Source organism: Salminus brasiliensis, chromosome 4 (genome assembly GCF_030463535.1).
Source record: "Salminus brasiliensis chromosome 4, fSalBra1.hap2, whole genome shotgun sequence".
Lineage (NCBI taxonomy): Eukaryota > Metazoa > Chordata > Actinopteri > Characiformes > Bryconidae > Salminus > Salminus brasiliensis.
Genome location: NC_132881.1, coordinates 19932332 through 19945425, shown reverse-complemented (window position 1 = coordinate 19945425; position 13094 = coordinate 19932332). Strand labels below are relative to the sequence as shown.

Here is a 13094-nt window from a genome sequence, read left to right as displayed (position 1 = left end):
AGTTTGACCCGACAGTTTCTGTTTTTCCTCCCAGTTCCATCTTCTCACTGGCAAGCAGATTGAAATGGGAGAAGAGTGGCTGTCAAAGTGCACCTGTCCTAAACTCTCTGACTACATATCTACTTAAAAACCTAAGTGGAAAAAAGATAAAATAAATAATTAAATAATGGATTTTCAGTGAGCATAAATATTTGCATATACAAATGATGGTTGTGCATACCTTGCACATAAATGCTATATTGCATCTTCCCAATGACATACATTTTATCCCTTCTACTGCTGATGAGGTCAAGTCAGTGTGCATAAAATAAAATAAAGACTTGGAAGCAGTCTTTGAAAAACTTTTTAGTATCCCTTAAAAAATAAATCAATGTTTATATTTGTATATGTTTACTGTTTACTTATAAAGTCTGTTAAAACTTGATGAAATGAGAAAATACCTACTGAAGAGATATCTAAACAAAAACACTGAAAACACAAAGTTCAAAGCTTGTTAACATTTGAGAAAATTGTGATTCTTGAATATAATAAGCTATCTATGATTGGGTGATTTGTGGAACAATAGTCCCACATGGTGAGGGTTGCACTTGTAGCACCCGCAGCCATAGTAGCAGTGTTATTAGTAGTAATTGCACCAGCATTAGTAATAGAAGTAGTAGCAGTTGTAGTGCCAGCAATAGCAGTAAAGCAGCACTAGGTGCCCAAGTAAAAATAGTAGTTGCGCTAGCAGTAGTGCTAGTATTTGCGAACAGTTAACACATTAACATATTAGCCATATGCATCGATGGATGTATGTTTGTTTTCATGTACAGAAACAATGTGTAAATTGGTGTGGCTTTTTTATTTTGGAATTTTGATAAACGTCCATCTGCTCTCTTGTAGGGTAGCATGGGCAGCATTGCCTGTATTGCATGGAAGGGAGACACTCTGGTTTTGGGAGACGTGGATGGAAACTTAAATTTCTGGGATCTGAAGGCCCGTCTCTCCAGGTACGATAATGTGTTGTATGCTTTAATTGCATATGCTTTAAATGTAAAATCTAGACTTCCATTGGTTTTATGAAGTTTGAATGTTTTTTAGAAATGCAATTAAATTTGGGTTAACAAAAATTGGGTAAAATTCTAAATCATTTGTACTACATGCTCACATCTTATTTTTAATGTAGAGGTATTCCCACACACCGTGGATGGGTGAAAAAAATTCGGTTTGCCCCCGGGAAGGGCAACCAAAAGCTTCTGGTGATGTACACTGATGGAGCTGAGGTGTGGGACACCAAAGAGGTATGCTTTCAGTTAATGTTGTCAATTACATATAATCAGTAAATCTGTATTTTATATTTGAAGAGGTACTTCAAGTTGTAATGAGCATTCCTGGAAAAATAACTGTAAAAAGGTGTATTGTGTAAACTTTGTTCACATTTAAAAACATGTAATTAACTTCCCAAGCTGCATGGTTTGAAACAACTAAGCAACAAAAACAACCTATTTGTATTCATTTTTTAATGAAAACCCATGGACTTTTAGGATGACTGAGGCACAGTACAAGAGCACCCAATCAAAACAGCAGTCTTTTAGATATACAGAGCTGTACAATGTATTTGCTCCCTTTATAATTTAATCTATTTTTTGCATATTTGTAATATTAAATGGTTTTAATTCATCACATATGTAAAAGTAAACAAGGAGATTTTTTAGAAAACAAAGTTTAGGGGAACATTTTGTTTTTGTTTGTGTGAAATAAAAATGTTTTGCAACACTTATACCACCCATGTAAAAAAACAAATTTTGAAACTAAAGTGGTTGTGACATCTTTGGCAGCAACAACTGCAATGAAATGCGCCTCTGTAACTGGATCTTTTGCTTCTCTGTAATTTTGCCCCCCTATTGCTTGTGGGATTGCTTTAATTCTGCTATGTTGGAAAGCTTTTGAACATGAACAGCCTATTTTAGGTCCTGCCTCAACATGCCTGAATGCAGGTCAGAGACTTTCTCTCTAGGATCTTCTCACAAAATTCTTTTAAACAATTGGGCATTCTGGTCTTCTCAGGCAGCTCTCTTAACTTTGCTATTTCTATTAAGAAACAAGAAAATGAAACTGGCATTTGTAAGCATTAAAACCACCATTCATAATATGTCATGTGAGCACTGACAAGGTAGGGACAGGTGAGTCTTAATTTCAAGAGATGGTGTACACATGGTGTACATAATATTGAAGGGTGCCAATAATGCTGACCACAACTGTGGTTTGTAATCCAGTAATCTGTCCATACAGTGTATGTGCACGCATTCCTGCTTATTCCTATATTCCTTATTCCTTATTATTATAGTGTGTGTATGTGTTTGTGTGTGTCTACCTCTCTCTCTCTCTCTCTCTCTCTCTCTCTATATATATATATATATATATATATATATATATATATATACAGTGAGTCCAAGAAGTATTTGATCCCTTGCTGATTTTCTTCGTTGGCCCACTAATAAAGACATGATCATTCTATACTTTTAATGGTAGATGTATTCTTACATGGAGAGACAGAATATTAAAAAGAAAATCCAGAAAATAAATCTAAGGAATATATATTAATTGATTTGTATTTCATGGAGTGAAATAAGTATTTGATCCCTTAGTATTCATTAGCAGTTCTGGCTTTTACAGACCAGTTAGACACTCCCAATCAACTTGTTACCTGACCTGAAGCCACCTGTTCTCACTAATCACTTGTGTGAAAAACACCTGTCCACAGAATCAGACAGATCACACAGATTTCAAGTCTCCAACATGGGTAAAACCAAAGAGCTGTCACAGGACCTCAGAGTCAGAATTGTTGACCTTCACAAAGCTGGAATGGGCTACAAAAAGATTAGTAAGGTGTTGGATGTGAAAGTAACAACTATTGGTGCAATTATCAGAAAGTTTAAAGAGTATAACATGACAATCAACAGACCTCGGCCCGGTGCTCCAAAGAAGATTTCGCCTCGTGGGGTGGCAATGATGCTGAGAACAGTCAGAAATCATCCTGCAACCACTCGGCAGGAGTTAGCAAATGACCTGAAGGCAGCTGGGACCACAGTTTGCAAGGAAACAATTGGCAACACTTTGCGCAACAATGGATTCACATCCTGCAGTGCCCGAAAGGTACCCCTGCTGAAGAGAGCACATGTGGAGGCGCGCCTCAAGTATGCCAATGATCATTTGAAAGATGAACCAAGTTATTGGGAGAAGATTTTGTGGTCAGACGAGACCAAAATTGAACTTTTTGGCCTCAACTCCACCCGCCATGTGTGGAGGAAGAAAAATGCTGCCTATGACCCCAAGAACACTGTGCCCACCGTCAAGCATGGAGGTGGAAGCATAATGTTTTGGGGGTGTTTCTCTGCCAAGGGTACAGGGCTACTTCACCGCATCACTGGGAAGATGGATGGAGCCATGTACCGCACAATCCTGAGGGACAACCTCCTCCCCTCTGCCAGGGATCTGAAAATGGGCCGTGGTTGGGTCTTCCAACATGATAACGACCCTAAACATACAGCAAAGGCAACAAAGGATTGGCTCAAGAAAAATCACATTAAGGTCATGGAGTGGCCCAGCCAGTCGCCAGACCTCAATCCGATCGAAAATCTATGGAGGGAGCTGAAGGTCAGAGTTGCCAAGCGACAGCCCACCAACCTTCATGATTTAGAGAGGATCTGCAAAGAAGAGTGGGCCAAAATTCCCCCTGGTGTGTGTGCTAAACTTGTGGTTAACTACAACAAACGTCTCACCGCTGTGCTTGCAAACAAAGGCTTTGCCACTAAGTATTGAGTGTGTTTGGCAAGAGGGATCAAATACTTATTTTCCTCATTGAAATACAAATTAATTAAAATATATTCTTTAAAATTATATTCTGGATTTTTGTCTTGATATTCTGTCTCTCCATGTTAGAATATATCTACCATTAAAAGTGCAGAAGGATAGTGTCTTTATTAGTGGGCAAACAAAGAAAATCAGCAAGGGATCAAATACTTCTTGGACTCACTGTATATATATATATATATATATATAAAATTGTACTTACTTTCATGTGTGTGTTAGATGTCAAGGTATGTTTGACTGTGGCTGTGTGTTGAAAACTATGCCGGGACACTTAGCAATGCTGATATTCACTGTATAAATAAAAAGGAAAGACTTTGTACACTTTTTTGAGATGTGCCACAATGCAAAACATTGCTCTATAGCGCCACCATCTGGGTAATTGGAGTCATTGTACTTGCCTGAGTAGTGGGTAGAAAACTACACCTATGGATCAAATTGTATTTCTGGGTGACTTATGTTTTTTTCTAGAAAAGAAAAAGAATAAAAAATATAGCTGCAAGCGGTGATTTGCATCACTATGGGAGCATTCTTTAGACAATAACAGATCCTGTTTTTCTTTAGCCGTCCGCGTGGAAGAGAATGAAAATAGAATAGTGGAGTTCTAGACAATGACCCAGTACACTATATGTATGTTTGTGGACACCCCTTCTATTAAATGCATTCAGCCACTTTAAGTCACACCCATCACTGACATCGATACAAAGTGCTTGTCCAGGAGATGTATTGCCAATAAAATAGGGCTCTCTGGAGCATGTGATCATAAATCTTATATTTCTGTTGACCGTGGTTTGAATGTATCGGTGCTACTCAATATAATGTACTATGTTTGACTCATGATTCAATTCTTCATAATTTAAGTGTTACTCATGAATCAAATAAATGGTGAGTAAATATTGATGTGATGATATTTGATGACTGAGTTCTAGACATGTTAATATCCTAAATGTCCATGCAATGTGTGTGTGATTGTGTGAGAGAGAAATTAATGCCAGGTGTGGGCTAGAGGGGTATATATCAGCCCAGCATTGAGCTGTGAAGCAGTTGGATTGTTTTCTCTGGAATGATGGTGCTCCATCCAATACTTTTAGGATGAATTGGGGTTGTGGTCATCCAACAAATTTCCATACAGTGTGTGCGTGCGTGCATGCCTGCGTGTGTGGACCCAAATTACAAACAATTTGAGTAGGGTTCCATTAAACTTGCAGTGCTTGGTTGTCAGAATATCGCTTTCATGTGTTTTTTGTTGTTTTGGAGGACATTGTTAACATTTATAAATGAATTCAGACTAATTTTGTGATTACGCATAAACATTTCTGCAGGTGCAAATGGTAAGCAGCATCAGAGTAGGCCGGAATGTGAGTTACCGTATTCTGGACATTGACTGGTGCACCTCGGACAAGGTGGTACTGGCCTCCGACGATGGCTGTGTACGAGTATTGGAGATGGCTATGAAGTCTGCAAGCTATAGGATGGATGAGCAGGATCTAACTGGTACTTACTGCATGTTTTAATGTATAGCTCTAAAACCAGCAGAAAGGAAAGGAGGTGGAAATGACTAATCGAGTAAAAAATGTTGTGTATATGCAGTCATGTAAAAATAAGTACACCCCATTAAATATTTAGTTCTTTATTTAGATTATTTAGATGATGTGATTCTTTCGAACAGTGTTTAAAGGTAAAGGTGATGTAATTGCAATTTTTATAAAAAAAAAAAAAAAAACAGTGCTCTTTGTTTAGGGATTGTGGGGTTTCCTCCTGTATATCCGTACTCCACATGGATTATATCCACATGCGTGAATATAATTATTGATTTAATCTGACTCCTTAAAGATTAAATTATTGAAGTTAGTTAAATTACAAGCCACATTCAGCAATACCCAGAGCCAACATGTTCTTAACAGCTGTCAAGTTACTCCTAAGACTATTTTCTTAACTTTGTGTTTTTAAATATGAGTCTTTATCCTCTAAACATGTGTGATTTGATCCTTATCTAGCTGAAACACGGTTTGTACTGTGGGGTTTAGCCTGCTAGCTAACTTACCTTAGCATAATTAGCCAACTTAAACATTGCATAACATGTTGCATAACAACTTTCACTCTAAGACCAGTCGCTCAACTTCAAGTTTTTTATCAACACTTTGCTGTGCTGTATGTACTCTGTACTCTGTGTCTCTGTAGCATTAGCTTAGTGACTGAAATACATGGTCTCCACAGGTCACACAATGTCTGTCTTGCATGGCTTTCTTTTTTTAGTTATAGACTGTAACTATAGACTATTGTAGTCAGATCTATAAAATGTGTATAGTCTACGATAATATCTTAATTGTTGTTTTAACGATGTGCGAGCAGACAGTATCGAGTATGTCACTTACTTTGCGGAAACCACTTAAAAACACGACTTAAGAGTTTACATATTCACTGTGCCCGTTAGCCTGATAGGATAGACTACTTATTGTGCATGTGCACGGAGTGCATGCAGCACCATAGCATAGCCTACATGTTCGCAACACAAGTCTTCTGCCTAGGACTGACTGGATTTAAAAATGAGTGAACAAACTGCGCTAGGAGTCAAAACACAAGCACTCTGCCTGTCTGCGTCGTTATATGTAGTTGCTAGACCTGACTCATCCTCGCTAGCTTGGAGGTGGTTTTGCTTTGATAACACAGAGGTTTCTCAAAAGACTGCTTTCTGCAAACCATGTTAAAAATTGGTTGTAATTGAAGACTGCTTGACAACAAACTTATTTCACCATTTGCAAACTAATCTCCGTGCTGAATATAAAGATTATTAAAAACTTCGGGAGTCCGCTGCTCACTGCTCACAAGCTTAAACCAGCCAAGGACCTGTTGAACCGTAATCTATGACTGTCAAATTCTGTGACCTTTCTGTGAGATTTCTACTTGTGTGCAATCACATATTCTGGCAAAGACAGCCATTATCAGATTATGTGACTGCACTGTTTCCTTCAGAAGTGTAGAGGGGTGACAGAATGTGCCGCCACCAGAAAGTGTGACCCCTGTATACTTTTATAAGAAACTTAGAAGAAATTTAAGTAAAACAAATCTTAAATTTATTAAGATGTTTAAACATACATAAAGTAAAATGATACAACTTTGAAAATGACAGTAAATAACATGAAATATAAATATATTGTAATATAAATATAGTACATTCATATTAAATTACAATTTAATGTGAGAAAAAGATACTTCAATTTTACTAAATAAACAAGCTAACGTAATGCAAGACTTTTACAAACACATTTTGAAGGATGAAAAGTATTGTCTAATTATCGTTATCGACAAAATCCAAAAAATAATTTAAATAAAAAGACATTTTTTGACAATATAGTACATCACTACTATAAAAAACTGCTTTGTGAAAACATAAGTTGTAAAAATCAGATCAATTCAAATGTATTTGTATAGCATTTTTTACAACTGGTGTTTTTACCAATCAGTAATTGGTAAAAACCAACATACTTGTCAGGGTATATCTAACCCAAATAAGATAACTAAACAAGAAAGAATCTTGAACTTGAATGAATTCCTGAAGAATTACGGATAGCCACCTTAGTGTATACTGTCACTATTGATGTACACATATAGACCTGAGCCATGTTTTTCATCATACTTAGTAGTGCAGCTTTGACACGATGAGCCATGGCTTTTCACCAGACTGTCTCTACTTATCCATGTGTAGAACCTGTTACAGAAGCTTGGAGACTGATGCTGGGGAACACGAACCTGGCCCCTTAGCCACATTGAACATACAAATGGTTGACCTCTGCATTCTCCCCTCTAAGCCACAAATATTTCCCGCAGGCTTGTCACCTCCTCCAGTTTGCGAACAGAGGTTTGCCGCAAAATCACCTTGTCTGAGTATGTGGAGAGGTGTGTAATTTTTGGCCATTAGGGACGATTTTGCCGATAGGGACTTCAGAAATCTTTTAATCAATTAAAGGGCAAACAGTGTACATGTACAAGTACATGGCCTATTTCACTGCCTGTCCTCCAATTATTGTTTTGTATATTATTTTTATATAAATGATTAACATTTTGTTAGTAAACATATTTTTCCAGAGCTAACCCAAAGTATATTTCCTGCTGGTACTGCAATGGATTTCTCATTTATATTAACTTCAACCAGTATCCTTTGCACACTAATGAAACATTACTCACCCATGAAATGTGTTTTTCTAGAGCAACAAATGCGCATAATTATAGAAGGAGAACAGGTCATGTCAATCTGCTGCTGAAAACTTTTAGCCAGTTTGCAGAATAGCGATATCTAAATCACTTGCTTTAGACTCAGAAAGTTTATTCTAATAAGAAGCATTTGAGAAACTGAGAGAGAGCTATTATTGCTGAATCCTTCTCATTCCCCCCAAAATGCGGAATTACAGTTTCTTTTAGGTTACATCTTGGCAAATGACCTTATCTCTGCTTGCAAGTCACAGTTATAGTCCACCAGACTGAGATGTTGACTCATTTCATATTTGGATGTCTTGTATCATCTGGATATTTGTGGTCAGCCTCAAATATTGTGTCCTTGGATAAAAAAAATAAAAAAAAATCCTCTTTGTTTTTGCTCTCATAGGCAACTCAGTGGAAATAAGTATGTGCATTTTTCACGGGCAGTTTTAGCCTGTAGTGTGATTTGAGAGCCTAAATATTTGGATTGTATAAATCAGATAAGTGCTAATTCATCCATTTACATCAGTACAATAATAGCCGGTGATGAGATTTCTCATTGTGTTTAAATAACTGTTTCTGTTGCATACAAACACAGATCCAGTCTGGTGTCCATACCTGCTGCTCCCCCGTGCAGCACTCACTCTGAAAGCCTTCCTCCTTCTGCAGCCCTGGTCTGGAAGCTACACCATGGATATTACTCAAGTGTGCGTGTTAAACAGTACTATGTTGTACCAGTATCTTCTGAAATGATATTAGACAAATGTGTGCACCAAGTCTGAAGCAGATCTATAGTTAAAATGTTGAGTTTTGGGGAAATGAACACATTTCAGTATGCACTGTAATTATGAGCATATGCACTTGGGGCTGTATTTGTGAAAAATGTCATACATCCATCTTCCATTTTAGTTCTATTCTAATGTCTAATGTAAGCGGATCATCATTTAAGATTTTTGAGTTTCGGATAGCCACCTTAGTGTATACTGTCACTACTGATGTACACATATAGACCTGAGCTTATGTATTTTTAAATCTTATCATACTTCACATACTGGAACATTTTTGGATTGACCTATTTACCACGCTTGATTTTATAGCTTTGTCATGAGATTAATTCATGTACACCGAAGCTTAAATGTTCACAAAAACTGTATCATTCATTCCAAATTGATTTGTCTGACAAGTGTCCATACAAAGTATGAAGCAGATCTATGGTGGAAGTGTGTTTAGGGGACAGTATATGTTAAGATGTGTTAAATCCTGCGAAATGTATACTATATTTTAGGGACTACCAGGAGAAGGATGAAATCAAAGGCTTGATTCAGGAGCAACTGAATTCTCTGTCTAAGTGAGTATGGACTACGGTCAGCGATTAAAAAAAAGGTAACAAAGAAAATATCAAAGAAAGCACAGTTATACTTAAAGCCCAGTTTTTTTCTCTGAAAAGAAACTGCTATTTCATTTTTTTTCATTTTCTTCTAAAACAGTCACTCTGTCCAACATAACATTTGAGGATGTGACAGCTGAAAAAAAAATTTGTTTCATTACACTAAATATGTTCTCACCATTTTGAGGAAGATAAGTGGTAGTAAGATTTTTTATTTTTTATATTAACTATCCTCAGATGTACTGTATCTTGCTTCTTTCTCAGTGACATCAAAAGTGTACTCCAAGACCCAGAGCTCAGTCTGTTGCAACGTTGCCTCCTTGTGTCACGGTATGGGAGTCTTTGTGTATGTGTAACTGTTTAATGTAATAATAGTACAGATACATAAACAAACTTAATATTTGTAACCTATATACCATATAGGCTATAATGCCAAACTAATGTTTTTTAAATGGAAATTATTCAATCATTCATTAATCAGTCCTGTAACAAGTGAGTAAAATTTGACTTGATTTTCAAAAGGCATAAAGTTAAAGATGAAACATTGCTTTTACAGTTTGATTTTTTTATTAACCTTAATACTTTTACAACACCTTTGGCCAGCATCACAGTTTAAATACTTTTTGTAGCAGTCCTTCAGTCTTGTGAATTTCTGCCCATTCTTCCTTGAAAAAGACTTTTAATTTTGATATATTCTTGGGCCATCTTGCTTGTAATGTTATTTTAAGGTCTTTTCACAGATTTTTAATTATATTTATATCTGCATCTCTATGGTGTATGGCAGCCATTTTATTTCAGACATTTCATCAAACAAAGCTAAGTTACCTGAATTTGCATACTATAAATGGAATAAAGTCACCCAACAGCAATGTGAAAGACTAGTGGAGAGCCTGCCAAGACATGAAAGCTGATATGACCATAGTGATTTTCGAATGATCTTAAAGGTCAAATGTTAGTACTGTATTGTTTAAATGTGAATAATACCTTCTTTGCATTATTGTAATAATTTCTTTGCATTATTTGAGCAGTTGTCATTTCAGAAAATAAATGCTCTAAATAGCAATATTTTTATGTGGAATTTAAGGGAAATGTTTATGGTTTATGAAATACAAAGCAAGTGTTAATGTTTCTCAGCACATTGCCAAATGTGAAATAAATAAATAGTAAAACCAGAGAAACTGATAATGTAGGGTGGTCCTTTATTTTTTCCCAGAGCTGTATATCAGGGACCTGCTGTAGATTGAGGAGTATTTACAGTGCTTTAAAATTTGCATCAAACTTGCCAAGTCAGAATTGTTCATAGTGGTGGTTATTGGAACCTGGTTGTTCATCTAAAGAGTGAAATGGTTATGCCTACTTAATGTCAAATACATTGTTATGTATAAGACTGTTCTGAGATAAGATTTAGTATGAAACATACTACATTTAAATACTAACATAAAATGCATGCAGAGAGAGTACATGCAGGGGATGTTGTGTAGCCAAGTAGTGGCAAATAAAAAGTTTTACAGATATCAGTATTACATACAAAAACACATAAAAAAGATGTAGGCTTACTGGTCAGGAAAATATATACTTTTATTGTATGCATTGTGGCCACTGGTTCCTTTTACCACCACTGCAATGAAGTCAGTAAATTCAAGAATAGCACATTTTGCATCAAACCACTCTGAAATACTTCCATACAATCATAGTTGAGTTGTAAAGTAAGTTATTATTTATTCAGAAAGTGAAATAAATGGTGGAATTACCTTTTAATGTCACATTCAGTCAGCTACCAGAGGTTTCTTATAGAGGCACAAATTATTTCTTGTAAAGCCTTTGTTTAACATACTTGTACAAGAGTAACGGCTTTGCTTTGAATAATTAATAATAATAAAGTGTCATTCTAGAATAGATAGGCTAGCACAAGGCTTAAACTCAACTGTATCATGTTCTTCTGTCTCAGTCTGTTTGGTGACGAGTCAGACTTGCAGTTCTGGACAGTGGCGGCGCATTATATGCAGTCCTTCGCTCAGGCAAGGCAGCTGAGTGTGCCTGCTTCTGACAGCCAGCCTCAGACAGAGGGCTCCCATAGTGCACCCCAGGGCCACCTAGACATCTGCCACGACGTACTGTGTGAAAGCTCCTTTTTTCAGGTACCCAACACAGAGCCTTTTACTATTTTGCTGTGTCGAACTTCGTGTATTTTAGGGCTGGGCAGTATGCTAAGAAATATTATATCACAATATTTAAAGACATTTTCTCTATACATACATATTGCAATATTTTGACATGCAGACAAAATGCATCAGTAGTCCCAGTTTCTTAAAGAGTCTACTCAAATGCTATCCCATATATAGTACAGTGTTTTTTATTTTAAATGTGCTGTACTCCATCCAATTAAACATCCAATTAAAAATGATATTATATAAATTAAATCATAATTTATATAATATTTCGTTGTAAAGAAACATGCAGTTGGACAGTGTTCTTTAATCACTGACGATATCCACGATATGGATATGGATTTAACATATACAATATAATATTGTCATATTGCCCACTCCAAGCATGTTTTGCATTCCATGTAAGTGTGCACCATAACAAAGAACTGCCTTGCAGCTTTGCAATTATATGAAATCCACACAAAATTGGATTTTGAGATGTATAGATGATCAGTGGTCTCACTGTGTTTTCTCTCTCTGTTATTAATCAGCATTTCAAGCATTGTTAGCATTTCAACCACCTACCCACTAACCTCTGTGACAGCTCCATGGTTTCAACAAATGTGAATGTCAGTAGTATTCCATGGGCCTTTAGGGCTAAGAATTGAAGTAAAAAATATTTTTCATTGAGTTGCATCATGCATGTTGCTGTGTGAAATAATGTGTCCAATGAACTTACTGTAAAAAGTCCACTTTGCTTCTGTGCTGTAAGCTCAGTGAATGCGGTCTGAGGCATGCTCGGTCTGAGTCTACCAAATGAGTAGACGAGTTTGGCTTTAACTCTGATCTCTACTGCACAGACTCTGGAACATGGCAGACAGGTATGGCTTAATTTATATAGAATGACAGGGAATGAACAGCGTCCACATTTTTTTAGTCATTGGCGTGACACAGTCCAACAAAACGTGACTAATTTTTATCGCCTTTGCTGCCGTCTAGCATGTCTAGATACATACACACACACTGATTCTCACTATGGTGCCATTTAATTCATGAATTTCATGTCGCATTTAGTATTTGTTATGGTTCACTTTTTATATAATAGTGCTTTTAACACTAAGAGCAGAAATAAGCATAAATCATGGAAGTGGGGATTTGTTTTTACATTTTGGGCTTAAGGAGAATACCTAGCTGTGACTCTTCTAATATTCAAGAATATTTAAGAAAAAATCTTATGCTTAATGCTGTGTACCAAAATGCATTTGTTCTTATACAAAGAATTTATAATCCGTTTCAGAAACATGCCATATTGAAATATGTTGTAGGACTTTCTACTAATTTCTACTAATACTAATTTCTTCTCATTTCAGGAACATACATTTACAACTAAAAAACTAAAAAACTTGCACAATGGTGCAATTAACAAACTTGTACTTTAAAACAAACAGTACAGAAATTAGAACAGAAATGATGGGCAACCAAGCTAAAGGTATTTCATTCTGGCTGGAAGTACA

At 36.3% G+C, this 13094-nt stretch overlaps 1 protein-coding gene across 1 annotated transcript in view; it reads left to right on the top strand.

Moving 5' to 3' along the window:
• Positions 1-13094, top strand: part of wdr11 (WD repeat domain 11) — a 72523-nt gene that overhangs the window by 48027 nt on the left and 11402 nt on the right. The window contains exons 17-23 of the mRNA XM_072677563.1: positions 883-989; positions 1166-1280; positions 5172-5343; positions 8645-8753; positions 9332-9394; positions 9698-9763; positions 11382-11571. Coding sequence (XP_072533664.1) covers positions 883-989; positions 1166-1280; positions 5172-5343; positions 8645-8753; positions 9332-9394; positions 9698-9763; positions 11382-11571 — 822 coding nt within the window. The remainder of the gene's footprint in view (positions 1-882; positions 990-1165; positions 1281-5171; positions 5344-8644; positions 8754-9331; positions 9395-9697; positions 9764-11381; positions 11572-13094) is intronic.